This window comes from Drosophila simulans, chromosome 2R (genome assembly GCF_016746395.2).
Source record: "Drosophila simulans strain w501 chromosome 2R, Prin_Dsim_3.1, whole genome shotgun sequence".
Taxonomy (NCBI): Eukaryota; Metazoa; Arthropoda; class Insecta; order Diptera; family Drosophilidae; genus Drosophila; species Drosophila simulans.
The window spans coordinates 11412008-11438656 of NC_052521.2; the positions used below are offsets into that span (position 1 = coordinate 11412008).

At 44.5% G+C, this 26649-nt stretch overlaps 8 protein-coding genes and 1 long non-coding RNA gene across 26 annotated transcripts in view; 4 read left to right on the forward strand and 5 right to left on the reverse strand.

Moving 5' to 3' along the window:
- Positions 1–2818, reverse strand: part of LOC6734397 (SH3 and multiple ankyrin repeat domains protein 1) — a 72463-nt gene extending 69645 nt beyond the window's left edge. For 4 of the 9 annotated variants that reach the window (XM_016182049.3, XM_039291896.2, XM_039291893.2 and 1 more), the window contains exon 1: positions 1680–2818. The gene's annotated coding sequence lies outside the window, so the exon portion shown is untranslated. The remainder of the gene's footprint in view (positions 1–1679) is intronic. The other 5 variants (XM_039291897.2, XM_039291899.2, XM_039291898.2 and 2 more) reach the window with 2 other exon arrangements.
- A 3827-nt stretch (positions 2819–6645) lies between these two features.
- Positions 6646–9260, forward strand: LOC120284396. 2 transcript variants are annotated; one of them, XR_006541563.1, is made up of 3 exons: positions 6646–6949; positions 7274–7411; positions 9061–9260. It is a non-coding gene; the product is annotated as an uncharacterized LOC120284396 (long non-coding RNA). The 2 variants fall into 2 exon arrangements; XR_005543611.2 differs by having other exon boundaries at positions 6646–7411.
- An 856-nt stretch (positions 9261–10116) lies between these two features.
- LOC6739430 (KAT8 regulatory NSL complex subunit 3) lies at positions 10117–14857 on the reverse strand. Of its 9 annotated transcripts, XM_016172114.3 has the most exons (9): positions 14702–14857; positions 13920–14264; positions 13463–13782; positions 12875–13401; positions 12372–12817; positions 12081–12309; positions 11891–11950; positions 11082–11804; positions 10117–11027 (listed from the first exon to the last, which is right to left on the reverse strand). In XM_016172114.3, exons 1-9 carry the CDS (start codon positions 14855–14857, stop codon positions 10285–10287), a joined length of 3549 nt encoding a protein of 1182 aa, XP_016027532.1. In that variant the 3' UTR covers positions 10117–10284. The 9 variants fall into 9 exon arrangements, with proteins under 9 accessions (XP_016027532.1, XP_039147528.1, XP_016027538.1 ...); XM_039291594.2 differs by lacking the exon at positions 13920–14264; XM_016172120.3 differs by lacking the exon at positions 11891–11950 and having other exon boundaries at positions 11082–11669.
- A 241-nt stretch (positions 14858–15098) lies between these two features.
- LOC27206810 (ATP-dependent RNA helicase DHX8) lies at positions 15099–18963 on the forward strand. The gene is made up of 2 exons (XM_016182609.3): positions 15099–18285; positions 18342–18963. Exons 1-2 carry the CDS (start codon positions 15105–15107, stop codon positions 18887–18889), a joined length of 3729 nt encoding a protein of 1242 aa, XP_016027543.2. The 5' UTR covers positions 15099–15104; the 3' UTR covers positions 18890–18963.
- LOC27207294 (cytochrome c oxidase assembly factor 5) lies at positions 18903–19388 on the reverse strand. Its single transcript, XM_016183010.3, has 2 exons — positions 19061–19388; positions 18903–19002 (listed from the first exon to the last, which is right to left on the reverse strand). The coding sequence occupies exons 1-2, from the start codon at positions 19256–19258 to the stop codon at positions 18961–18963; spliced, it is 240 nt and encodes a 79-aa protein (XP_016027544.1). The 5' UTR covers positions 19259–19388; the 3' UTR covers positions 18903–18960.
- A 203-nt stretch (positions 19389–19591) lies between these two features.
- On the forward strand, positions 19592–21264 carry LOC6734435 (transmembrane protein 39A-A). The gene is made up of 4 exons (XM_002081419.4): positions 19592–19976; positions 20045–20280; positions 20335–20896; positions 20959–21264. The coding sequence occupies exons 1-4, from the start codon at positions 19707–19709 to the stop codon at positions 21220–21222; spliced, it is 1332 nt and encodes a 443-aa protein (XP_002081455.2). The 5' UTR covers positions 19592–19706; the 3' UTR covers positions 21223–21264.
- On the reverse strand, positions 21238–23131 carry LOC27208918 (probable cysteine--tRNA ligase, mitochondrial). Its single transcript, XM_016184454.3, has 2 exons — positions 22974–23131; positions 21238–22917 (listed from the first exon to the last, which is right to left on the reverse strand). The coding sequence occupies exons 1-2, from the start codon at positions 22982–22984 to the stop codon at positions 21252–21254; spliced, it is 1677 nt and encodes a 558-aa protein (XP_016027545.1). The 5' UTR covers positions 22985–23131; the 3' UTR covers positions 21238–21251.
- Positions 23132–23257: 126 nt separating this feature from the next.
- Positions 23258–24879, forward strand: LOC6734436 (GDP-fucose protein O-fucosyltransferase 1). Its single transcript, XM_002081420.4, has 2 exons — positions 23258–23414; positions 23470–24879. Exons 1-2 carry the CDS (start codon positions 23297–23299, stop codon positions 24558–24560), a joined length of 1209 nt encoding a protein of 402 aa, XP_002081456.1. The 5' UTR covers positions 23258–23296; the 3' UTR covers positions 24561–24879.
- A 9-nt stretch (positions 24880–24888) lies between these two features.
- On the reverse strand, positions 24889–26586 carry LOC6734437 (eukaryotic translation initiation factor 3 subunit M). The gene is made up of 3 exons (XM_002081421.4): positions 26311–26586; positions 26015–26194; positions 24889–25960 (listed from the first exon to the last, which is right to left on the reverse strand). Exons 1-3 carry the CDS (start codon positions 26353–26355, stop codon positions 25022–25024), a joined length of 1164 nt encoding a protein of 387 aa, XP_002081457.1. The 5' UTR covers positions 26356–26586; the 3' UTR covers positions 24889–25021.
- Between the last annotated feature and the right edge of the window lie 63 nt (positions 26587–26649).

The following is a 26649-nucleotide window of genomic DNA, read 5'->3' on the forward strand; positions in this document are numbered from 1 at the left end:
AATATGACACAAAGTAAGGAAATTAAGTAAGATCACGCAAACAGTTAACAGTGGGAGCTGCAAGTATTCGGTTCGAGTATGGAAGCATGAGATCACGTCTTAAATTCAACGTGTGACACTAAAACATTCAGAATATTTACATTTTGAAAATATTCTGACTGAGAGAAATCTGTTCTACTATAAATGAGCATGAGAAATCTTTGGAACATTAATATTTATATTATTTTGGCATTAACTAGTGGTATAAATCTTTCAATGTAAATTTATACCTTTTTCAAGAACAAATTATATGGGAATGCTCTAAAGAAAAAATGATGTCTAATGCACTGGATATTAACATTCTTCTAAAGATTTCTAAAGCTCTTCTGAAAACTCCTATATTTATGTTTATTTTCTTGGTAACTGTAGGCGCAGCACAAGATATCTGATCTTTTAGCACAATTAAGCCGCATCCACATTTAGTAACCGAGACAAAAAGCAGCCGCTGACCCAACTCTTGGATCTCAGATAGTTCTCCGCTCGCTGATCTACGTGATATATGTAGGTACATATAAACATATATGTACATACATCTTTGCCCCTTTCATGCCGCCTGCAAATCAACGAAAAAGTTTAAAACAAACCGAGTTACGTGCCACAAGCGAACAACTATCAGATAAAACATGATCATAACAGCACATATAAAATTTTAACTATTTTCGTGGCGGGCCAGTCTGAAATTTTATTGTTACGCTTGTGTAACAACAACAACAACAGCAGCAGCCGCAGCAAATACAACCAAAAGCAATAAGCCACAACAAGAACCAGTCACGTTATGAACAAATGAGTAAAGTTGAACAAAAACAACCAAGATAACTGCAATTGGTGGGCCGAAAAGGGGGAAGCAGGCAGACAGCCCCTCCAAAAAAAGGCGTGCAATTTCCAAATCACTCGCACAGAAAACGAAATTTATGAATGCCTCTTCAAGAGCAGAACCCCTCGCCTCGAGTGAAGGTCAATATAATGGTGGGTCCATAAAAAGGTGCGATTAAAGAAAGAGTCAGCCAAATGGTAAACGTGCTGCCAGTCCGAATTTATTTCGAATGAGTGTGTGCAGCACGAAAAGACAGTAACTGTCATAGAACAGAAGTAAAAGTCATTTAAGTTGAAGAAAAGCTGCTTCATAATAACTGTCGTAGGTCTTAACGATTTACTTGAAATCAACAGTTGCAGTGACAAATGCAATATTTCAATATAGTAGTTACAGATAGTGATGTCACCTTTTTATTGTTACATTTATCTAAAGAACAAATACCTTTCTGTATCATATTTTAGTACATTTTTAACTTTTTTCTTATTTGTAAAATTCTATTGAAATTAGATTTTCATTCAAGAGTTTCGTGACTTATATAATGAACTCCCTTGCAAGGGTAACGCACCTCACTAAATCACCGTTTTCACAACCTGCTGACCATGACCATGATAGTGGGGGGAGGGGGGTCGTTCCCAATTAACGGTGATCAAGGGTAAGGGTTAACTGCTAGCCCGACTTTGGTGCTGCCAATTTGCGAGGGTGTCCATGGGTGAAGGTCAAATGGGGGACTATTAAAAGGTGTTTGCTGCTTAACGCCACTTTGGCACTCGAGGGTTTTTACTTTAATTTAGTTAATTTTCCGGCCAATCAATCGCCGTGTACTGACCTTTTTCCGCTGGCTGCAGTTTTCCGAAATTCGTTCAGTTTCGGCGCAATTTGTTTACTTTTGCAGTTTATCGGTGTGTGTTGTTGTTTTCTCCGGGAGTTTTTCGTTCAGTTTTCGTGCTCTTTTTTTGGGTTGGGTAATTTTGGGGCCGAAAAAGGACGAGTTCTATATCGGGATTGCTCTCTCCCTTCCTTTCTCTCGCACTCTCTCTCTTCCTTTTCGCTCCTTGCGCGCGCGCTCTCGCAAATTGATTTTCACTTTTGGCGATTGTCAAAAAGACGGCAACAGAAAAATAATAATAAAACGAACGGCGCAGGAATTTTCACTTGTGCCACTTTTTGCGGCCTCCGTTTATTTCTCAGATATTACTCTTTTTTTTTTGTACTTTTTCACCTTTTATATTTTGTGTGTTTGCAGGGAAACGGGTTTCGTTGATTTTTTTTTCGGTTTTGGGGAAACAAGAAATTCCTACTGCGTTTTTTCCTCTCTTTTTCGTTTTCCTTACGTACGCCTTTTTCCTACCGACTTGTGCGTTTTTCTCCTTTGCCGAGATGCTCACACACACTGGCAGACTCCCACACACAGACACGCACGCACACACACAAACACACACGCACCGGCCAAACAACAAAAATTCTTTCGCTGTCTTTGATTTTTGTTTCTTTTCGTTTTCGGCTTTGATTTTTGCTGCTGCAGAGGCGAACCGGTTTTTGTTTTTATTATTTGTATTTTTCTACTTGTTTTTGCACTTCACATCGATCGTTTTCTCGTATCGGTCGATTCGTTAGCTGCAGTTGGCAGTTTTAAATTCTAATAATCACGGCGATTATTTTCAATTTTTATTTGGGCGAATTCGGTGCACCGTTATTTTGCACGCAGACACCGTCGACTGTCTCGCTCCTTCTCGCTCGCACTCCTCTTGAGCCTATACGATAAAATCGCGCACAAAATCGTTTTGTGAAAAATATTCGAAAATTCGTTAGTATCAGTGTTGGTTTTTTCCCGGCGACTTTAACGGTTACCGATGTGTTTTAAGCATTATTTCTGTAACGGATCACGCGAAAACACATGCTGCACGAATCGCGGTTGAAAAAGCAATAACAAAAATCGTTGGAGAGCGCCCTAGAGATGGCAAATGTTCGATTACAGGCTGATATCGTGGGCTTACAGCTCTAGTTGGAGAGAGCGAGTTCGAATTCGAAGAAAGAGCGGTTTCTGTTAACCGGTTGTTCCGTGAGGTTTGAGGCAGCACTTAGTTCTGATTGGAGTTCTTTATGACGGATTGCGCCCTGGCTAGAAAAATGTTCTGCGAATTTAAAAATGGCAAGTGAAACCACAGATTTTTAATTTAACGTTAGTCTTTTATTTCGCTTTATACCTCTAGGTATCAACAGCTGCATCAGTACTGAAATAAAACAAAAAATTCAAAACTTTAACATTCAACAAAAGTGTTTATTGGACAGACATTCTAATCAGAACATAGCGCAGACTCCAACACGATATGTTAACATATAGTTCGAAAAGTCGACCGTTAACCGCTCTTCGAAATTTATGGCGCCGGCTGTTGCGGCTATTTGCTCCCCCTAACCGCAGCTTAACATTTTCGGCTAACATTCGAGTTTTTTGCTGGCTGCTTTCGTCATTAGTTGGAAAACATCAAAAGCGTAGGAAAATCAAACGCCTCCGCAGAGCCCCTCCCCCTTCAATTTCCCCTCGAGCACCTTGACTATTTTCTTGCACAAGTTCTGGGTCACTTGGGTATTTTTCCAGCATTTCTTAAGGTTTTTTCGCCGATTTCTTTCTTTTGGCTTTTCTGGCGCTCGAATCGTTTTTCATTTTCCTGACCCAAAGTGGGTGGTTGGGAGGTTGTTGGGGGGGCCACGTGCGGCTGATCCATAGGCTCTGTTGTTGTTGTTGTTGTTGCTTCGGGGAGCGACAGCTTTTCTTTGCCGGTCCATTGTTCCCAATTTCCTCGTTTGCTGTTTTTGTTATCCAAGGGTTATTTCCAAAGGCGCCTTAACTTGTGGTTTTGTTTTTATTGCGAAAAACCTGAAAGTCCAAGTGTTTTTTGCCCACTTTTATTGGTCCACAACGATTTCAAACTTGCTAATTGGCTACTTAAAAAAAATGCAAGTTATGACCATTTAGGATAAATTAAACTTGTACCCAAATGTACGATTTTTCAAATTTTCAATAAATTCGTTGTTTTCGAAACTAAACATTGTTTTGTATTACATCTGTGCATTTTTATTTATGTAAGGATATTACATTTCTCCACTTTTCCCTTTAAAACTCAAACTCCTTTCCAGAAATAATCTCACATATGAAGTTTATGTAATTTCACCCCGTTTTAAGCTCAAACCCATCACTCATTTGGCTTTCCTCGATATACCCAATTGACTTGATTTATGCAAAACTCCTCCGCTTTGCGAAAAACGAACATTTTCAATCATAAACGTGAGCCAAAAATGATGACGACCCCAGAGGTCAGTTTTAGTGCCAGTACTCCTATTATGAAGAGAAGCAGGGGTTTCGCATGGAAAATTAGGCAGCCGAAAAATGCAATTTCACTGATGCTACCGAGTTTTTCCTGTAATAACAACGTGAGTTAAATTCCACTTTTCAACAATTTTCTTGCATTTTTATACGGTTGATTTTTCACGAAATTAAAATAAAATCCAGAATTGATTTAGGAAACCCTGTCGAATTCAATCAGTTCTTTATGGATCTACAACTTGTTAAAAGCCGCCCAGTTTTTTATTTTCATTTTTAGGTGCGTGCCAGCTTTACAGTTTGAGAGCCACATGCTGACATAGTTATTAGATGTTTCCAGTCAGTTGGGATTTATGAGCCATCTATTCCGTTGCAACGTGTGCTTCTGGTGCAACATGCAGTATGCACGACACGCCCCCCACACCCCTTCTCCACGCCCACCGCTTTCATAACCCGCACTGAAAAATGCTTTAATACCTACACTCAAAATAAGAAAAGTCACTCATGATATTCGTTATTTATATAACTATTTTTATATTTTTCATATTTATTTAGAAAAGTATATGCTGCATATTCATATGTATTTCACAAGTTCAAGTATAAAACTCCCAGTTTATAAAAGTATAATATTTTAAACTAAAATAAGATATTTCATTTACAGTAAGACATCTTCAAATATCAGCTTAACACAATTACAATCCATTTTTGAAAGTATTTTTCGAAGTATCCTTTTTTTTTGTGTAATAACAGTGGGTGGCAAAGCGGGAGCCGACGAACTTATAATAAATAACAATCAACACGGATGGTATATCAAAGGGGCATCAGGGGGCAAATAGTGGAGCTAAGTAAAATCCAGCTGCAGGGGATACAATTCGATCAAACAAAGGTTTTCGATGCTCCAAACCAAGAAAAAGATACAAATTGTGCCTACTATCTTAACATATGATCTATGGTTTATTTACTAACTTATTATTTTGATTTTGTGGCACTTATAGCATTACTTTATAGTACAAAATAATATTGTAATTGCTTTAGGTTTTCTTTAATTAAAATTTCGCTTGAAACAATCGAATATTTTCAGAGCGATAGGAACTGGAAAACTACCGCCTGAATTTGTATAAAGTGCAACTCTGACAACTTTGCATATCGAATTTCGTTGGCTAATATATTCGCAAAGCTTATGATCTGTGAATAATTATGATAGCCTCTCAGTGCTAAAATAAGCACAGAGCTCCCCTTTTTTATTTTTGTTTTTTTATGTGAAGGATCGCGGATCAGTTTCTGCGGCTCAGCAAAGCAGAAAAATGGGGATGTGGGGTTGTGGGGGGCAAAAAACAAGGCTGTCCAAGTGAAAGTCCAACGTTCGGCCGCTTCGTTCACATCTCACTAACCTCGTGATTTATATATTTGGCCCAAACCGGCTGTCTGTTTCAAATCCCCCCCTCCGTTTTCCGATTGACTGACAGCTGGACGGGCGTCTGGAAAAGGGGCGTGGCATGCGTTGCTGCATAATGAAAACGTTTGCAGACAGCCCAAAACGGCAGCTAAAAAACAAATTTGCATACTTAGGCGCAGAGGAAAGTGAAAATTGCATCAAATTTTTACCGGGCCAAATGAGCGAAAGTGAATCGCAAAAAGGAGCAGTAAAATGTTTTTTGGCCAAACAGGAAATGCATTTCAAAGCGTTCGGCAATTCGCAATGCTTGCCAAACTGATATTTGATAGTCAAATTAATTTTTTTCTCGGGCAATTATGTAACTGGATTATGATGAAAGATTATGCAAATTGCTGGCGAGTTTGCATGCTGAAATATTTTAGCTATATTTTGCCCGGGAACGAAAGCTATAATTAAATAATAAGTAAATGAATTTTGATTGAAGCTACTTAAAGTACGATTAAAGATTATGGCAGTCAATTTGGGCTATACACCTAGAAAAAATAAAGAAAAAATATTCAAACAATGTTTAAAAATTAAAACAATTAATCAATTATCAGTCTATTTCACTAACAAACTGTTTTATTTATTTAGTTCTTAAGCTTAAGAAGTTAACGTTCTGCTATTCATAAATAAATGTACAAAAATATGCTCTTGATAAACCTATAAATATTATAATTTAACTTATAATAGCAATATAATTTAATTAACGATAACTTAATTATCGGTACATTTTTAAGTAACTGTCAGCTACTTAAAATCATACTTCCCCATTTAGTTTATAATTTATTCACACTTGTCAAACTGTAATAACTTAATGAGAATTTTATGCAAAGTATTTCGCAGACGGAGAGCAACAGCCAGAAACGGAATTAAGCGATAAATTCTTGTTTTGGCCCAGCTGAAAGCTGTAAACAGTCGCCTGTTGGCCAGAAAACCAGCTTTTTCCCATCATCTTCCTTTTCCCGCTCCACTTCTCCACAGCACTCCCCTTCTTTTTTTGTTGCTATTTCAGCACTTACACGAATTACGCGACCTGAGAAAATTGTAATTCATAATATTCCATTCCGGCGAGCTGGCTAACAAATCCTTGGGGAGCCGCATCCTTGCTCTTGCTCTGGGATCTCCTCCACCTTTGTTGTTGCTAAAAATAGCACATGCTTCAAGGTTGTCCTGTCGCGTGGAAGGGGGTGGTGACTGGTGGGTGGTGGCTGGTGGATCTGGGGGCTTCCTTCTGCCACCGTTGTGGCTCCTTTAACGTGACAAACTTTTGGCCAACACAATTCCCGCAAGACAGCGACATGAGATGGAATAAGACTCAAGGAACGGTGGGTGGCGACAGGTGACCAAGGAGGCGACAAAATACTATAATGCAAAGTCAGTTTCCTGGCAGTTTCACGGAACTTTGCAAACTTTTAGTAAGTCGTTTTAGCTGGACAATGACAAAAAAGCTTCTTTTTATTTTACAACCAAAAGAAAGTGGAAATAAACTATAATATGGACCGCAAAAACATATAAAATGCATTAAAAACTTCAAAGCAAATGGGAGTAGATGCGCAAATAACCAGTTTTTATTATTCTTAAGTTAACTAATCCATTAAAATAATCACCTTTAATCAGTATTAACTTAAATAATCATTTCACTTCGTGTTGCTTGCAATTTCAGGTATGTTCCACTACGTCACATCACATGAACTATTCGAATTCAAAAGACGCAAAATGAAACTTATCTCGGCATGGAGGATTTGTCAACTACCAAATCCGGATCAGTGTCACCAGTGTCTTTTCATCACGTGACTGCAAGGTAGTGGCCGATTCCCGGAATTTATGTACTTAAATAAAATGCTGGAAAATAAAAAATTATAGTATTTTTTACTAAGTATCTTGAGTCCCTAGAAATCTTAATTTTAAAGATCTAGAAAATAAATAAATAATTTAAAAAGTTACATCTTTCTGCACCTGATGTCTGTAATAAAAAATGACAGACAGATAATAATTTGCGAAAAAAGCACAGAATTTCTTGGCCACTTTTTCCTTTCTGGCGCAATCAATTTTCCTCCTGCTGATTTTCCTTCTTTTCCGGCGAGTGTTTGCCCTGGAAAAAAATATTGAAAGTGCCAGACACACATTGAATAAATGGAGGAGCACAGATGGAGTGGGTGGAAAATGGGCGGTGGGAGTCAGCCAGTTTGCAATGCAAGTGGCATTCGCCATTTTCCCCGCGCTTTTCCGCCGCGCACTTTCACATCATTTGCATGTTATTAAGCGTTATTTAATGTGCAACTTCAGTGAGAGAGGGGGGTGGGGAGTGGGTTGCAATTGTAAGGGCAACTATCAGCATTTGCACCCACTCTCATTTTCCTTCTGCCCGGAGTATGCGAAATCAAAAGTGCAGCTTTTCCGCCCACTTTTCGGACAGCTTTTCGCTTGAATAACCGCGCTTATTAGTATTTGTGCAGGGGATTTGTGTGAAGGATTTGCGGTGTCCTTTACCAGGATGTTGAATATTCCCTCAAAAAAAAGGGAGTGGAATGGAAAAAGTTGAGTGAAGCACGACGAATTTCATGAAAGGATTTGGAAGCCGAGTTTTATTACTAGGATTACAGTTTTAGCAGCACAGTGAAAGAGTTTTTGCTCCTTGTATTTTGAGTAGTGCATAAATCTAAAATTTATATGCACTTTGACTTTATGAACCATTAGATTACTATATAATACATAATAATCTAAGAATATGAATTTTAAATTTTAAAGCAATAAATTATGGGTGAACAGCCTGGTTATCAAAGGCCACCAAATGTGCAACAATCTTGCCGCAGAAATTAGGCTAAACACAAAATAATAATAATAATCCATAAACAAACGCACATGCTGGCTGCTGCTGGCCCAGTGGGTTTCTGGTCCGACAAATTGCCACAAATTAAGACCAGAGTGAATAAAAAAAAAAAGAAACCAAAGTTAAAGGTATGGGCCAAATGCTCCCGGCAGGTGGTAAGCGAAGCGAGACTGCAACCGAAATTGCATTGCGAATGCAACCAGCAGCCGGCTAAAGACATTTTTAAATCAAATTCGATTTGGGTCTTGGCATTTGGCGATTTACTGTGTCTGCGAATCGCCCGGCTGACTCTCCACATAATTTTCCAATTGCGTAAGTCGCTGGGAAATGACCAGGGAAATATTTAACATTTTTTTGGCACCTGAAAAGTTGGAAAAGTATGCAAAAATCGTAGGAGATTTTTTTCGATATATGTATGCAGATTCCACTCTTAATGAACCTATGAACTTGTATCTCTAAAGTTTTGAAATAATTATGTCAAAAGTAGTGGGTTTAAAAGTTATTATATTTTAGCAACAACCTTGTTTTGAATCACCCAATTATATCCTTTCGTTTGCACTGTATTATCCTTGAACACTCTGGTTGAACCAAACAATTGAATCCTTTCACTATCCTTTCAGCACTTTGTAATCCTTGACGATCTGCTCGTGATCACGTTTGTCGCGCTACTGAAGTTCCAAGCAGTTCGAAATGTCCGTATTACCCTTGACGCCTCAAAAATACAGAGCTACACATAATTGTGTTTATATATATGCACGATTTCGGACTGTACATACGATGTAATAAAATATATATGACTGATACTAAAGCAAATAAGAAATCACAAGTAAAACTCAAAATCTGCGCAAGCGGCTCATTTGGGATCCGCGAAAATATTCTTTGGCTTTTGAGAGAGCTTCGCTTTGCAATTTGCTGACTTGTCAAAAAGGGCACTTAACCCATTAATGCCAAAAAAACGGCTTATTAAATATGCACATATTAAATTAAAAAACTATGATAAATATTTATAAAAAAAAGATATTTTATAGTTCAAATAATACCAACTTATTGGGTGCACTTTAATAATAAAATATTTTGTAAAGATATATAAAAAAAAATAATAATAATAAGAGATACAAGATTTTAAATTAGTTTTCCGAAATATACATCATATATAAGAATATACTTTAAATGGGTTAAAGTGTACTACACAAACTACAGAGGCATTTAACAAGAAACCCACATATCTATGTACATATATAATATATATATATATATGTATTTAGACACAAGTATGTGTAGGACCATCCATACACTTGCCCGTGAAACTTCAATGAAACTCTAGCCTTTTTTCCAAGCTGCCGGCAGCGAGCTACGAATTGCAATTCTAAGCAAAATATCAGTCATCAGAATACAGTTTGAGCAGCACTGGTCGCAGTGCAGCCGTGTGAACACACAATTGTGGATTACATAAAGGCAGAGAAATCTTGGACCAACGCACTATGAGCCAAAGCATTTGAATACTTTTCCCACGCCGCTGCTGCTTCCTGTGCTGCTCCGTCGCTCTGCAGCATAGGACCAGCCAACATATATCAAATCAAGCCATTTTATGGTAACCCAAAACCCAGACATGGAATTCGCACAGGTTTGCAAGCGAAGCGTTCTCCGAATTCCCAGAACTCAAAATAAACTTTTTGTCGACTTACATTGTTCTTTATTTGAACGAAAGTGCAATCCTTGAAATTGAGGAAAGATGTTAATACAAGACCCCTTAATCACTAATTAATTAATGGCTTAACATATTTACAAAGCTATCGGCTAAGTACGAAAATGTATCAGGCACACAATTAAAACATTGTCCAATTCTACATTTTGTTATGGTTTAAAGGAGTAGCTATCGAAGATGATGTTGTCGACGTGGCCGTCACCTTGGAAACGGGCCCAATGTTGACCACTCGCCGCAAGCCAGGAGTTCCAGAAGATGCTGATGCGGTTGACGAAATGACGGAGCCACCCGGGATACGATTGCCCAGCATCTGCACTGGCAGCTGCTTGAGTCCGGTTGCCGATTTAAAGTAGATATTTCGTACAGAACCTTTGCCGTCGCCAGCAACTGTTTTGGACGCACCCGGTGCGGTATTGATCATCTGAATGTAGCTCTTTGTGCCCACGTTGCCCGCTTGACGGATGGTGCCTTGAGCCAGAACAGAACCACTTGGCTTGATTGTCTGCACATTGACGGTTTTGGCAACCTTGGATCCTGTGGCTGGATCAACCATAATGGGACTACTGGATGCTGTGGTCGTCACGGCACCTCCGGTCTTCGGGGTGTTCACAATCCTTATAGGAACACGAAGAGCACCAGGCGCTATATTTCCCATTGGCTTAATTGTACTCCGGTTGAGGTACACAACTTTATTCTGAGTGGCAAGTGCTCCCCCGGGCGATGAATTTAGCAATTGCTGAAGGCCTTTGTTCAGCACAATATTTCCCGGCTTGTTGACGCCAGTAATGCTGCCACTGGTAACCATGCCCGGGGGCTTATTTGCCTCCTTAATGATTTTCTGACTGATGATCAACGGGCTCTTATTGGCACTTCGAATGGGGGCTACGAAAAATGTTTAATTAAAATCTAGTATATAAACCATAACACTTAACGCACCTGGTTTAATTTCCTTGTCCGCCTGTTGCTGCTCGGGAATGTTGCCTTCGTTATCCGCAAAAACAATGGGCATATCGATAATGTTGGACAAATCCATATTCGAAGAGCCGCTGCTAGAAGCTGCAGTGGGAGAGCCTTTGGTGAGATGTAGCATGGTCATGCCGTTGGAGTTCTTAAAAACTGTGTACTTTTGCTGTCCCGTTGCTGTTGATGTCGATGAACCAGGTGAACCTGTTGACGTGGTTGCTGTTGCAAACTGCTGCGTTTGTCCCGAGGGCGTTTTTAAGGTGATGATCTGCTGGCCACCAACGGATGAGCATGGTAGGGTCTTTACCATGCTGCCAATGGTGGCAGTGTTGCTTGTCCCGACACTCGGTTTGTTCAGCGTGTAGTTGATGAGTTTGCCCTGTGACGGTAGCGATTTGATTTGAACGAACTGGCTGGATGGAATCATCTTAATCTTGGTGCCAGCTACGAGATTGACGGGCGGCAGTTGTTTTCCCAAAACACCGGGGGGAGTTATCACCTTTGGCAGGCTTGCTGACCCACCTGCAGTGGTTTGGGCATCTCCATAGTCCTGGGCATCATCTAGTATGAATTCAATGGATTGGTTAGGTTCTTCGCCGCTCAGTTTTGGTTTGTCGGGATGAGGTGCACCTTTTTGGCTAACAGAGCGTGCCGAGCCACCGACATTGGGAAGGGGGCGTGTTCGGGGTCTTCCAACTGGGGGGAGGGGTAAGAATGTTAGTTGATGAATCGGGGGAGGCAGCCAACAAGTGGCAATAGAGGAAGACCCGAGATGAATTTACCCTTTCGCTTCACAGCAAACGGATCAATGAGGCGCGGTGGCTTCGGCTTGTGGACGCGATCTTCGTTGAAGGATCAATTTTGATTGGGAACGTTATGATTAAGTGGTTAGTGAGTTAACATGCGGGATGGATGGTATGATGATAAGGTTATGACGATCTAATGCTCTAACTTTGGATAACTGATACATACTGTGAGGGACAAACTTTGTTTTGGAAGGCTGACCCATTGAGTCGTCTAAACCACCGTCCATCTTTCGCTTACGCATCTGCTGAATCGCCTTGTTTGCATTTCCATCGGCCAGGATGTGAGATGACTGCTTTTGCAGTCGCTGGTAGCCCTGCTGATGCATTAAAGATGTGGGCATGCGCGGTCCAGGTGGATTGCTTAGCGTTTTGGTCACAAACTCGAAGATTTCATCCTGCCATTTATAACATAAATAGATACAGTTTTTTCATTACAAATATTCTATTTTAAACTTACGACAACCATGTAATCAACCATCGACTGTGTAACGCCTTCTATTCGCCGCTTGCTCTTAGGCACACGCAGTGCATCATCTGCACTACCCACGACGACCATCGAAGATTCGGACTGCATTCGTTCGCGTAACCCTTCCATTTCCTCCTGACTTGTGCGTGCCGAATTTTGGCCGATGACAAAGAGTATCGGCGCTTTTATGTCCAACATGCGATCATCGGGGGTTCCGCGTGGCCCACGTATTGTGTTGTAAGCAAATCCCATGCAAACCACACAGGCAACGCTCTCCGATAGAGCAACCTGTAGAGCAAAGGCAGCTCCAGCGTTAAATCCAACCAGTATGATCCCACGACTGGGGTTTTCTGTGCGCAATTCATTAATTTTGACGCGTGTGAGAGACACAATGGTTTCGGCCACATGGTCCAGATTCTGATTCCCAATTCTGTTGTCTATAAAAGTGAAATGGTTAAATAAGATAATCTAGATAGCTCTGCTAGTAAACCTACTTGTATTCGGCAGCGAGATCTGAACCACCTGAGTGATAGTAGACAACGACTGGTACCACTTCTGCATGCGGTCCGAAACTGTTCCAGTGGTCGGCATGTTGGGCAGCACCACCATGATGGCGTTATGCGTGAGCTGACGAGACTTGGGCATGATATTTGGTTCCCATCGTTTTTTCATCACCGGTGCCAGCAGTTCCTGACTACTATTTATTGGTCTACCAAACAGCATCTTGTCCACTAAAGTGGGCAACTTGGTCTTCAGAGTCTGCAGAATTTCCAGATAAGAGGCCATATACGAAGGCGACAAGTGCTCCATGAGCAGAGCATGAATCCACTGCGTAATGCGTGACTCCCAAGACACGCTGGCCAGAAGTTTGCGAAACCTGGATGCGGATTTATCCGAGCTTATGCGACGATGGATAGGCTCGTGCTGGCGTTTGTCGTTGGCCAAGCGTGCCAACTGATCCTGGTCCAGAATTGAGCAGACCTTTTCGAAAACCATCTCCTGCATGGGCGTCCAATTAAATCTGTGTGAATGGGAGTTGTTGAATGGTAAAGCCTTTCTATTGACTACGGTCGAGAACTTACTTATTAACGCGAGCAACCCAATCTTGCTCATCCGAATTGTTGTTCTTTACGTATTTTGCAATACGAGCGCATTCATTCATTGCCTCCTTAGCGACTACCTCATCATAGGGCGGCACATGGGCCTGATGAATCTCTGACAGCTCCTCGTGCTGCGGCGGATATGTGTGGCAACTGGAACACTGTGGCGGATGGCGGACCAGAATGTTCCTAGCGGGCGTGAGGCCGTTGTGAACATCGCTGCGCACTGGCGTATCTCGCATATAGCTGTGCTCCATTTTCTCGCTAAAGGAGGATTCACTTGGCGCCGATATGGTACTGGACTAAAGGACAAAAGCATTAATTAGTGTTTAATATAGGCAAAACGGTACATTAGTGAGGTGAGTGATTCGGTTGAGGATCTTAGGGCGCATGCAGTGCTGGTTAGTGGGTGATATGATGCCTTTAGTTTAAACATTACACTCTCTGTTGGCGTGCACGGCGATGTAACGACCAGGGCGGGCGACTTAGCCATCGGCGGCGCCTTTGGCGGAGAACTGACTTTGATGCAACCCGACATGGAGGCAGCGCTGCCCAGGGAGCCGGCCTTTACCACATAATAAGCGGCACTGGATCCGCCCATTGGTGAATTGTTTGTTTTTGTTGCGGTTGTCGCCGCCGACATTGCTGTTGTTGTGTGTGTATGTGTGCTGTATGTCGTTCTGCCTGTTCCAACGCTAGTCAGAAATTTGCTGGGACTGTAGGTTATAATCGAGCCTCTGGCCTCTGAGGTCTGCGGCTGATTTTTGCTGGCACTTCCCGATTCCTTCATAGTTAATTTTAAATAATTAATATTGCGTTTAACTGGATACCCCCAAATTAATGTTCTTCTTCTTTTCTACGCCGTTGTCGCGCTTGCGATGGTAAGAAACAGCTGGTTATGCCCCAACGCGCTAGCCTACGGCCCAATCAAAAGTCACTCGCGATTCGCACTGTTATTAACCAATTTTACCAGCAATTCTTATTGATTTTCTGGTATTTGCTAGTACACAACTGCGAATTTTCTTTCTAGCAAAATATGGCGTGCCAAACGTGGCCTTGCCACATATGTAAGTATATGTCAATCTGGCAACCCCGCGACTACCCCGAACCTCACGCCCCGCGCTAGTAATTGTTCTATTTCACAACAAAACGCCAACGAAACGAATATCTTCGATGTAGGGCAAGTGGAGCAATTACTCCTCTATCCAGGATGTTACTTACACTCTCGCTGGGTGTGGGGGTGGTTGGCGGCATTAGCTCTATGACGCCGTCCAGTGCCTGGTCCGCGATTTTCTGTTCCTGCTCCTGGGACACATTTTGCACTAAGTTGCCGCCGCTCTGCAGAAAATCATTGAAGCAATCGAAGAACGAAGACATATTCAGATGTATCTTTGATTAAAATAGAGATTATTTTTAGTTTTAACAACAAAAACGCGACGAAATTAAGCGTAGCGTCCGAAACCGAGTGATTGTGGCTAGTGCTGCCACCACGTTCAGTTGTTTTTACGCGCCTGGCAACACCATTGCGTGCAGAAACAGCTGATCGCGTTTTGTTGCAGCGGGAAATTTTCTAAAATTTCCACAAATTTTGTAAATTGTATCTGAATTAGTACTCTTTGACGGCATGGACGAGCTGCAGAAGTTGGAGTACCTTTCGCTGGTCTCGAAGATCTGCACTGAGTTAGACAATCACTTGGGCATCAACGACAAGGACCTGGCCGAGTTTATCATCGATTTAGAAAACAAAAATCGCACATATGACACATTTCGCAAGGCTCTGCTGGATAATGGCGCCGAATTCCCAGACTCCCTGGTCCAGAACCTGCAGCGCATCATTAATCTTATGCGCCCCAGTAGACCTGGCGGCGCTAGCCAGGAGAAAACTGGCGGCGACAAGAAGGAAGACAAGAAATCGCAACTGCTGCAAATGTTTCCCGGCCTTGCTTTGCCCAATGACATCTACAGCAAAAAGGAGGAGAGCGATGACGAAGAGAAGGTGAAGGCGAAACCGGAGAAGCATTCCGAAACGCAGAAAAAAAGCGATATGAGCGATGTGGATGCAGCTATGATGGAGCTGGAAGCGCTGGCCCCTGGCGAGGCTGGCACATTGGTAAGACCACCCAAGGAAGTCAGTTCCAGGGATCGCCACAAGCGCCGAAGTAGGGATCGAGACACAAAAAGACGAAGTAGATCGCGGGAGGATAGACACTCTGATCGCCGCAGAAGCAGATCGCGTGACAAGGAACGCCGTCATCGAAGCAGATCCCGAGATAATCGCCGCAGAAGCAGGTCTCGCGAGGATCGCGATCGTGACAGAGAGCGACGCCACAAGAGTTCCAGCTCAAGAGATCACCATGAACGCCGAAGACGAAGCCGATCTCGTTCCACAGAACGGAGAGATAGGAGAGATCGTTCGAGGGATTGCAGTGAAAAGATGCCCCCACCATCTGCCGCCATGACCGATGATCCGGAGGCGGGCAAGATCTATTCCGGCAAGATAGCCAATATCGTACCGTTTGGTTGCTTCGTACAGCTTTTTGGACTGCGAAAACGCTGGGAAGGCTTAGTACACATCTCACAGCTAAGAGCAGAAGGACGCGTGACAGATGTAACGGAGGTAGTCACTCGGAATCAGACTGTTAAAGTGAAGGTAATGTCAATAACTGGTCAAAAAGTGTCCTTGTCAATGAAAGAGGTGGACCAGGACTCTGGAAAGGATCTTAATCCACTGTCACACGCGCCAGAAGACGATGAGTCTCTACGAGATCGAAATCCAGATGGCCCCTTTAGCAGCAGCACATCAATGCTGAATCTGCAAGGCAATGGAATGGAAGGTGACGAGCACGAGTCCAGGAAACGTGTGACCAGGATCTCCAGTCCCGAGCGCTGGGAAATCAAGCAAATGATTAGTTCGGGTGTGTTGGACAGAAGTGAGATGCCTGATTTCGACGAGGAAACAGGCCTACTGCCGAAAGATGAAGACGACGAAGCCGATATCGAGATTGAGATTGTGGAAGAGGAGCCACCCTTCCTCTCCGGGCACGGTAGAGCCTTACATGATCTGTCTCCAGTGAGAATTGTAAAGAATCCCGATGGCTCACTGGCTCAAGCTGCCATGATGCAGTCGGCTTTGTCTAAGGAGCGTCGCGAGCAGAAGATGTTGCAGCGCGAACAAGAGATAGAAGCTATGCCAACGAGCCTCAATAAGAACTGGATAGACCCACTGCCGGAGGATGAGAGCCGCAGCCTGGCGGCCAACATGCGAGGAATGGCTGCTGCTCCGCCTGAAGTTCCAGAATGGAAAAAGCATGTCATTGGCGGCAAGAAATCCTCCTTCGGTAAGAAGACAGATCTGACGCTAGTGGAGCAGCGACAGTCGTTGCCCATATACAAACTGCGAGATGATCTGATCAAAGCGGTCACGGACAACCAGATCCTTATTGTCATTGGAGAAACTGGTTCGGGAAAAACCACACAGATCACCCAGTATTTGGGCGAATGTGGATTCACTGCTAGAGGAAAGATTGGCTGCACCCAACCCAGAAGAGTGGCTGCCATGTCGGTGGCCAAGCGTGTGGCGGAGGAGTACGGTTGCAGGTTAGGCCAGGAGGTTGGCTACACCATTCGTTTCGAGGATTGCACCAGTCCAGAAACCATAATTAAGTACATGACTGACGGTATGTTGCTCCGTGAGTGCCTAATGGAGGCGGAGCTAAAGAGTTATTCGGTCATTATGTTGGATGAAGCTCACGAACGGACAATCCATACGGATGTGCTCTTCGGCCTGCTCAAGACAGCCGTGCAAAAGCGACCAGAACTGAAGCTAATTGTCACATCAGCCACCTTGGATGCGGTGAAGTTCTCGCAGTACTTCTTCAAGGCGCCAATCTTTACAATTCCCGGAAGAACTTTCCCCGTGGAGGTTTTATATACCAAGGAACCAGAGACGGACTATTTGGATGCTTCTCTGATTACAGTGATGCAAATCCATTTGCGCGAACCTCCTGGTGACATTCTGCTCTTCCTCACGGGTCAGGAAGAAATCGACACGGCTTGCGAAATTTTGTACGAGCGAATGAAGAGTTTGGGACCGGATGTCCCCGAGCTGATTATCCTGCCGGTGTACTCCGCACTGCCATCCGAAATGCAGACGCGTATATTTGATCCTGCGCCCGCTGGAAGCCGAAAGGTTGTTATAGCCACCAATATTGCTGAAACTTCGCTCACAATCGATGGCATTTTTTATGTGGTAGATCCTGGTTTCGTGAAACAGAAGGTGTACAACTCGAAAACGGGCATGGACTCGCTGGTGGTCACTCCCATTTCACAAGCGGCAGCAAAGCAAAGAGCGGGAAGAGCCGGACGTACAGGCCCAGGAAAAACGTACCGTCTCTATACGGAACGTGCGTATCGAGATGAAATGCTGCCCACTCCGGTGCCGGAAATCCAGCGTACTAATCTCGCTACAACAGTACTGCAACTAAAGACAATGGGAATAAACGATCTGCTGCACTTTGATTTCATGGACGCCCCGCCTGTGGAATCGCTGGTAATGGCGCTCGAGCAACTTCATTCCCTATCAGCACTGGATGACGAAGGCCTGCTTACTCGGCTGGGCAGACGCATGGCGGAGTTTCCCCTCGAGCCGAATCTCTCCAAGATGCTTATAATGTCCGTCGCTCTGCAGTGCTCCGATGAGATTTTGACTATTGTTTCGATGCTCAGTGTGCAGAACGTGTTTTACAGGCCAAAGGACAAGCAGGCACTGGCGGATCAGAAAAAGGCCAAATTCAATCAGGCGGAAGGTAAGTGAATCCTTTTCCTATTCATGGAACAATTACTAACGATCGTTTCTGCACAGGTGACCATCTGACGCTGCTGGCCGTTTACAACAGTTGGAAGAACAACAAATTCTCAAATGCCTGGTGCTACGAAAACTTCGTACAGATTCGAACTCTGAAACGCAGCCAGGATGTGAGGAAGCAGCTGCTGGGAATCATGGACAGGCACAAATTGGATGTCGTATCCGCTGGAAAGAACTCTGTGCGCATTCAGAAGGCAATCTGCTCCGGATTCTTCCGCAATGCAGCGAAAAAGGATCCGCAGGAGGGATATCGTACCCTGGTCGATTCACAGGTCGTTTACATCCATCCGTCGAGTGCTCTCTTCAATCGCCAGCCAGAGTGGGTCATCTATCACGAGCTGGTGCAGACCACCAAGGAGTATATGCGTGAAGTAACAACGATCGATCCCAAATGGTTGGTGGAATTTGCTCCGTCCTTCTTCCGTTTCTCGGACCCCACGAAGCTGAGCAAATTCAAGAAGAATCAGCGCCTGGAGCCGCTGTACAACAAGTACGAGGAGCCCAATGCCTGGCGTATTTCTCGCGTTCGTCGACGTCGCAATTAATGGACTAAGCCCGTTTATGTCTGTAATTTTTTGTATTTTAAGCGCTTAAAAATATAATTTAAGTTTAAACCTCAGTAGCCCTTGCGACCTCGAAAGCGCTGTCGGTTGTCCAACTGAAAGATGGGTATATGTGATAGCTTGGGGAAAAATTGATAATTAAAGGAGACCCACCAGGGAGCGCTTGCACTCGTAGAAGGTGTTGCGGAGCACCTGACACTCAGGTGGAACGTTGTTGTCCTGGAGGCACTGGCGCGGCGTCTTGCCCATTTTGCAGCAGTCGCTCTCCAGGAGGCACATCTTGAGATCCGCACGCACACCCGCGCACGCCGTCTCATCGGCCAGCCTCTCGTTGCCCTCGTAGCGCATCATTTTCGTTTGAATACAGCGGTATATTAATTTATATTTTTGATTATTTTGTGGACCAGTTACAAAACCATTGGACAGCTGTTAAACAAGCAGCCGGCTTAATGTTGGTTAACGTTCAAAGCGTAGTCAGCTGTTGTCATGGGCGTGGTGCTAAATCAGAAGGGGTTATGGCAGCTTTGTTTACTGTTTTATACATGCATATTATGGTTTTATACCCCCTTAACTGAAAATTAATAAAATAATTAAATTTAAGTATCTTTTACCCCGTTAAAAATATTGAGGAGTCGCCCATTTTTAATGAACGCAAAACATTCTGCGGTGCTCAACACTACTTTTGAGCCAGAAAAAGTGCTGTAAATGGTGCAAAGTTTGGTCCTCCACCCGCACAAAAACATTGTCGCTTGAATTTATTTAAATGTAGCTCCCGGTACGAGCAATTGAACCAATCGATATGACCTACGACGAACGCAGTAGTGATGGCAGCAGCTCCAGCGAAACACATGATTCCTTCGCCCACCTGCTGGCAACCAAGCAGGGCCAATCCCAGACGCCGGCCACAGCGATGCCCAAGCACATTCCCTTCCCGGAGCACGCCACCACATCCGAGTGGCTCAGCGAACTCATCATGTGCGCCTTCACCATGGGTTCGGCCATCGTACAGTTCATCAACATCTACAGAACCAACTGGTGGCTGCCACAGGCGCACACCAGGCACATGGTGGTGGGTTTGCAGAGGTTTCTCATCTGTATCAAAAAGGAAACTAATCCATAATCTATCTATGCACCCAGAACATCGAGCTGATCGATCCTTATCTGCGCTATCTACTGCTCATACTCAATACGCGGAGACTGATTTACTGCTTGCTGCTGGTGAAGATCAGGAAAGGAAACGAGAAGAGCCGGCATCTTATCCGACTGGGAATCAAGTACGGATTTGGAGGCCTTGTTCAGCTATCCTTAGGTTTCTGCGCTATGAAACTATACCAGCAGCACACATACATTCTCCTTCTCTTCCTGTCGTATCCGTAAGAATGAAAAGTAGATTTGGTCCAAAGATATTCCTACATTCACTTTTATAGTGTGGTCATCTACCTGTTGATCTTCGGCTTCCAACTTGAGCCCTTCCTGCGCACCAGATTCGAGCTGCCGGGCGTGTATATCAACGACCTACCGGTCCACAGTTGCACCACGAATCCGGTCAACATAAGGGACGAAGTGGAGACACTCCGACATGACTTCAATAAGCGTTTTAAGCAGCTCATCTTCACCTCTATGGTGAATGCATACTACACTGGCCTAGTGCCCTGCTGTCTTGCTGTTAGTGTCCAATACAATGTGCTCCGAGCAGCCCAGCACTGCATCATTGTTTGCCTGGGCGCTTTCAGTCTGTGTGCCGTTTTCCTGTATCCTGCCAAGTATAGTGATACATTACATCGGGCTACGTTGCATTTGGGCTGCTGGCAGCGCATTGACCGGGAGCCAGCGCCTTCGCAGCTAATAGTAGCGGCCAGTGCGCTCACCTGGTCGAAATACTCCTCCTACAACCACGGCACCGTGGTAAAGCACAACGGGGGCCTGTACAGAAGTCATGGCATGGTTACCGTGGCCACTCCGGGAAACGCCAGCCACGCTCGATTTTATGTGAGTATCTTAGAACTGGGGTGTTAGATCGTATGTTCATTGTTTATTCATAATTTTTGCAGAAACTATTTCACAATCCCACCATAATTTATTCCACATTGGCCATCCTCCAGGCTGCCGTGCTACTAGTAGAAATAGGGTCTCTAAGCGCAGAAAGCGTCGAGTGGCACTTTGTCCTCTCCATCAGCTTCGTCGCCTTCACCAGCATGGGGGCCTTCTTCAAGCTGGTGCGGGACTACCTCATCACTAAAGATCTGTACAAGGCGGAGCACGCCGTGGCGCCCGATCAACCCTTCCGACAACGCATGAGAGATGCATTTATGTAGTAACGATCCAAAGAATAATATATTAACTTTTATTCGGCAGAACTTTTGCTCTTATCATCTGGCTTTTCACAGGACACGGCAAACACCCAGGAGCTGCCCTGCTTGTGGTCGCGGACCTGAATGCCGTGCTGTTGTAGCAGGCTCCGCAGTTCATCACAGGCAGCTAAAAGCTGTGGGTTCTTTACATTTCCGGAGGTGGCCCTTTCCCGCATTCTCCCCCGAACGTTTATCACATCATTCACAAGCAAATTGGGATCAATGCTATGATCCGTAAAGGAAACCTTTTCCTGCAACGATTCTCTATCCTGCAACTCCGATAGACCAAACGTGACTATGCCACGGTTTATGAAGTTTCCAGCTGCCAACAGCAGATCAATGCAGTAGGCGGGCTCCTCCTGCGCGTCCACTTGCTGCTCATTTATGCAGCGACTTATGCTGCTCATCTGATCCATTAGCACACTGATAGCTCGGGCGGTATCAAAGTCATCTCGAAGGCAATTATCGAATTCCGTAACTGTATGAGTCAGTTGGGCCTTTAACGCTCCCTCGTCCAACAAGTGCACAGGCTTTAGGAATTGGGTATAAGCACTTAGATCAGCCTGAAAGTTTTTGAACCGCTGCAGGGTCTGGCGAGCCGTCAGCATCAACTGATCGCTATAAGGCATAGCATTGCGGTAATTGGACAGCAGGCAGGCCATTCGAAACTCATCGGCGGTGTACTTTTTCAGCAGCTCCGACACTGAGATCGTGTTGCCCAGGGACTTTGACATCTTCTGCGCATCTCCAACCATATGAAGTTGTCCGGTGTGCAGCCAATAGTTTACCCACTGGTCAGTTTTATACCGTGCACAGCACTGCGCCTCCTCGTTTTCGTGGTGCGGAAAACGCAAGTCCAAGCCGCCGGCATGAATATCCAACTGGCGGCCAAAGAATAGACCTGCAATGGCGCTGCATTCGATGTGCCAACCGGGGCGTCCCTCGCCACCCCAGGGTGCAGCCCACGTGGGCTCACTGCCACTTTTACGCGCCTTCCATAAGGCAAAGTCGGCAGTGTTTCGTTTGATGGGGTCCAATTTGTCCTCGCTTAGGCCTAAGTTTTGAAGCTTTCCATAGTTCTTGCTTTTGGAGACATCAAAGTAAACAGAGTTATCCGGGGTAACGTAAGCCTGCTTTTCGGCTATCAGCTGCTGGATGAACTGAATAATGACAGGCATGGTGGTGGTCACATGACTGCGCACATCTGCCGCCTGAACATTGAGACGCAACATGTCCTGACGGAATTCCGCTTCATAAGCCCGCGCCATCTTCTGCCAGTCAAGTCCAGCGAGCTGGGCTCGCTTAATGATCTTGTCGTCAACATCCGTGATGTTCATGGCTGTCACCAGATTGATTTTAAAGTAATCGCGGAGAATGCGCTGCAGGATGTCTACCTTGACGTAGGTGCTGGCATGACCAAGGTGCGCCGAGTCGTAAACAGTGGGTCCGCAAGTGTACCAGGTGACCATTTGGGGATTGGGTAGGATTAGGGGTACCTTCTGCCGCAAGCCGTGATTGTATATATTGATTCCTGTGTGCTGGCCAATTGGTTTTCGCCATTTAAAAGGACTATCCTGCTTGGGAGGCTCCTCCGAAATGTTACGCCGGCAAATGAGAGCTGGTCTCGTTCGACAGTTAAGAGCCCGGAGCACCTCCTTGCTGTGGGAAGCATTAGGGTTTAGACATACAAAAACAAACTCCTTATAAATACTCACAGGCTATACATTGTTATATGTTGTAAATTTTGGCTAAAGTCTAAATAAACTTATATCTAAAGTTTCATGTAAGCAATAACATATGATTAGAAACTAATAGGTTGCCAGATCTGAGCTTTTTAGCCCATAGTAAGAAAGTCTTAAGATAAAATTTAAAAATAATTTCACAAACATTTCATAAATCTTTAAATATATATTTAAGTACGCAATTGTATTTATGATATCACATCACAAACAAAAGCATTCCAAACATTTTGTAATCTGGCAATAGAACCACCAGATACAGAGCTGCCACCTGGTCAAAGAAAATCGAAGCCGGCAGAATGCAGTGGCTTAAAATGAAGCTTCGCTTTGTAAACTTAATTTTACTATTAATAAGCTCAACATGTGCCCAATTGGGGGGCGATCCCAACGGCTACCTCACCTACTGTCCCTGTATGGGTAAGTTTCACTTGGAAATCATCAAAGAACGCCAACTAAACCGCGCTTTTCAAAGGACGCTTTGGCAACCAGGCCGACCATTTCCTAGGATCATTGGCCTTCGCCAAGGCGCTTAATCGCACCCTGATCCTGCCGCCGTGGGTGGAGTATCGTAGGGGCGAACTACGATCCCGGCAGGTACCGTTCAACACATACTTTGAGGTGGAGCCCCTGAAGGAATACCATCGCGTCATCACCATGGCAGATTTCATGTGGCACCTGGCCGACGACATTTGGCCAGAATCGGAGCGAGTCTCCTTTTGCTACAAGGAACGATATAGCCTTCAGCAGGAGAAGAACGATCCAGACAAGCCCAATTGCCACGCCAAGGATGGCAATCCTTTTGGTCCCTTTTGGGACACTTTTCACATAGACTTTGTGAGGTCAGAGTTCTATGCGCCACTTCATTTTGATGTGCACCATAGCAACGAGGCTGCCAAGTGGCAGGCCAAATATCCTGCAGAATCATATCCCGTACTCGCGTTCACCGGAGCTCCGGCTAGTTTTCCTGTTCAGCTAGAGAACTGCAAGCTGCAGCGCTACTTGCAGTGGAGCCAAAGGTATAGGGACGCATCTAAGGATTTCATCCGAGAGCAGTTGCCGCGTGGTGCCTTTTTGGGCATTCATCTGCGCAACGGCATCGATTGGGTGAGAGCCTGTGAGCACGTCAAGGATAGCCAGCATCTGTTTGCCTCGCCGCAGTGCTTGGGCTATAAAAATGAACGTGGCGCACTCTACCCGGAGCTCTGCATGCCCTCCAAGGAGGCCATCATCCGCCAGCTAAAGAGAACCATTAAGAACGTGCGCCAAACTCAGCCGGACAACGAAATCAAATCAGTTTTTGTGGCATCAGACTCCAACCACATGATCGGTGAACTAAACACGGCCCTCAGTCGCATGGGCATCAGTGTGCACAAGCTGCCGGAGGATGATCCTTACCTGGACTTGGCCATTCTCGGACAGTCGAACCACTTTATCGGCAACTGTATCTCCTCCTACTCGGCATTCGTGAAAAGAGAACGAGATGTGCACGGTTTTCCATCGTACTTCTGGGGATTCCCCAAGGAAAAGGATCGCAAGCATACAAACGTGCACGAGGAGCTGTAATGGATCAACAGGAATATCTACTTAAATACTCGAATAGGCTATTTTTCGGTTTTCTTTCCTAATACTAGACAGTTTTATTACATTGATTAAGCAATAATTTGACTTCACTTCTTAATTAAGTAAGATAAAAGTTTAACTTACAAATTTAATGAATTTACTTTTGAAAGTTACCAATGCTTTTTCGAATATCAGTTTAGTTATTGTTTATTCTTTAAGCTTTAATTCTTAAAAAGGATTTTAATGAAAACCGTTAAATGCCTTTAAAAACACTACAACTTAATTGTAAGCTATTAAAGTATTCCTCGCATTTATCAAAACACTTGTTTGCTACCGATTTTACTTATAAATTTATTCAAGTTATCCAGCCCTCTCGTATTCTTGAAAATAATTTAGGTCGTCACTCCATTGCCCCGAGGCCAGCATTTGTTCATCATCAGTGCAGTTTTTTGGAAGTGGTGGGCCTAGTGTATCAGCTTCTGGGATCGAGCCAGGTCCAGTTGCGCCGAGGAGACGCTCGTTAGACCCTCGCGCACTGTGCTGAGGTTCTCCTTCCATGCCTGCAGCAGATCGCGAAGCTGCTCCCACTGTGGTGCTCCGAAGGTTCGGTGCATTGTGGATGAAATGTGTACCTTTTGGTTGGCCTGATCTAGACGTGCGCGCACCAGCTTTGTTTTCAGCACCTCGATGACGAAGGGCTCAACCTCGTCTTCGTTGATCTGCAGCTCCTTGGTTAGCGTTTCGAATGTCATCTCCGGGCTGCTCTCGGCCAGCTGCATGAAGGTCAGCAGACGCATCTTCTTCATGTTCTGCTCATGGTTCAATCCCTGCGAGTTGACAAACTCTCTGTGATCCTCGTAGAACTGCACGTACGCTGGCAGCTTCTCGGACACGAAGATGGACAGCAGGTCGTGGATGAGGTCGCCTTCCAAAAAGCGCACAGGCTTCAGCGACAGCAGAGGATCCAGCAGGAATGTATTGGGGTCGGCCAAGGCAGTCACAATGCACTTCATGGCATCCTCACGGGCCACACAAGCATTGTCCGCCGTGTAGGTGCCCAGCAGCTCAATCATAACCTTGGAAGACAGCTCCAGGTTGGTGTCCTTGGTCACGTCGTGCAGCAGGCGGTACAGCTTCTGCATCTGTTCCGACGAAGGTGGGCAGTTGGCAAACTGGGACTTGAGCTGATCCACACCTGAGAAGACCTCCAGCACCTGTTCGCACTGCTTGGCCACCTGGACCAGGTGGTAGTACACATGGTAGCGTAGGGGAGAGGCCGTGTCCAGGTTGTTGAACAGACGCCACAACGACTGGAGGCACACCTTGCCCAGGGGAAGATTGGGAGCCTTGGTCATCTTCTCGCAGTAGGCCAACACAATGTTCTCACCGCGATCCAGGGGTATCTGAAATATTGAAGGTTATTATATGTTGCTTATATTGTATTCCGTATTACTCACCGTGATCATGATGGACACAATGCTGTTCAGAATGCCGTCAATCTGCGAAGGCTCACCATCCTTAAAGCAAACGTCGCAGACGCCGATGATCTTGTGCAAATCATCCTCCACACCTTTATTGGACTTCTCCGATGAGATTTCGGCTCCCAGCTTCTTGAAATACTTTCGCAGCTCTTGTACCTTTTAATAAATTGCGAATAATATTAGTTTTGTTTTGCAGCAAGAGGAAGACATAACCTCAATTCGAGCAAGGGGCCGCCCAAATACATGGCTAAAACAGGGCACTTTCACTTTACCTGCTCGTCCAGGGACAGGTCTATGAAAACCGGATGCGAAGTCATGGTTTTGTAAAATGTTATTCCACTTTTTTAAACAAATGCAGCTGAAAATAACACGCACACACGTCTTCGGCGCTTTGACAGCTCGAAAGGAAAGAGAGCGACCAGTGCTGCCGGCCTGGTCCGTTTCCCGCCAAGTAGCGATGCTCTCAAACAAGGGACCGAGTTAAATTAGGGTGATACTAAAATACACTTAAAATGTATAATATTCCTCTGAAATTCACTCAGATCAATGGAATTAAAATAGTTATGGTGTATTAATGTTGACATGAAAATCAATTTATAAATGTTTTGGCG

Excerpts from the sequence above, each read along its gene's own strand:
- LOC6734436 (XM_002081420.4), top strand. The coding sequence starts at position 23,297 with ATGCAGTGGCTTAAAATGAAGCTTCGCTTTGTAAACTTAATTTTACTA. Across the intron at positions 23,415-23,469 it reads CACCTACTGTCCCTGTATGG|GACGCTTTGGCAACCAGGCC; the intron begins GTAAGTTTCACT and ends CGCTTTTCAAAG.
- LOC27207294 (XM_016183010.3), bottom strand. The coding sequence starts at position 19,258 with ATGATGCGCTACGAGGGCAACGAGAGGCTGGCCGATGAGACGGCGTGC. Across the intron at positions 19,003-19,060 it reads ACGAGTGCAAGCGCTCCCTG|TTGGACAACCGACAGCGCTT; the intron begins GTGGGTCTCCTT and ends CCCATCTTTCAG.
- LOC6734435 (XM_002081419.4), top strand. The coding sequence starts at position 19,707 with ATGACCTACGACGAACGCAGTAGTGATGGCAGCAGCTCCAGCGAAACA. Across the intron at positions 19,977-20,044 it reads CGCACACCAGGCACATGGTG|AACATCGAGCTGATCGATCC; the intron begins GTGGGTTTGCAG and ends CTATGCACCCAG. Across the intron at positions 20,281-20,334 it reads CTTCTCTTCCTGTCGTATCC|TGTGGTCATCTACCTGTTGA; the intron begins GTAAGAATGAAA and ends TCACTTTTATAG.
- LOC6739430 (XM_016172114.3), bottom strand. The coding sequence starts at position 14,857 with ATGTCTTCGTTCTTCGATTGCTTCAATGATTTTCTGCAGAGCGGCGGC. Across the intron at positions 14,265-14,701 it reads CCCCCACACCCAGCGAGAGT|GAATCGGGAAGTGCCAGCAA; the intron begins GTAAGTAACATC and ends TTAACTATGAAG. Across the intron at positions 12,310-12,371 it reads TGGTTGATTACATGGTTGTC|GATGAAATCTTCGAGTTTGT; the intron begins GTAAGTTTAAAA and ends TATAAATGGCAG.
- LOC6734437 (XM_002081421.4), bottom strand. The coding sequence starts at position 26,355 with ATGACTTCGCATCCGGTTTTCATAGACCTGTCCCTGGACGAGCAG. Across the intron at positions 26,195-26,310 it reads ACCTGTCCCTGGACGAGCAG|GTACAAGAGCTGCGAAAGTA; the intron begins GTAAAGTGAAAG and ends ATTTATTAAAAG. Across the intron at positions 25,961-26,014 it reads TTGTGTCCATCATGATCACG|ATACCCCTGGATCGCGGTGA; the intron begins GTGAGTAATACG and ends TCAATATTTCAG.
- LOC27206810 (XM_016182609.3), top strand. The coding sequence starts at position 15,105 with ATGGACGAGCTGCAGAAGTTGGAGTACCTTTCGCTGGTCTCGAAGATC. Across the intron at positions 18,286-18,341 it reads CAAATTCAATCAGGCGGAAG|GTGACCATCTGACGCTGCTG; the intron begins GTAAGTGAATCC and ends GTTTCTGCACAG.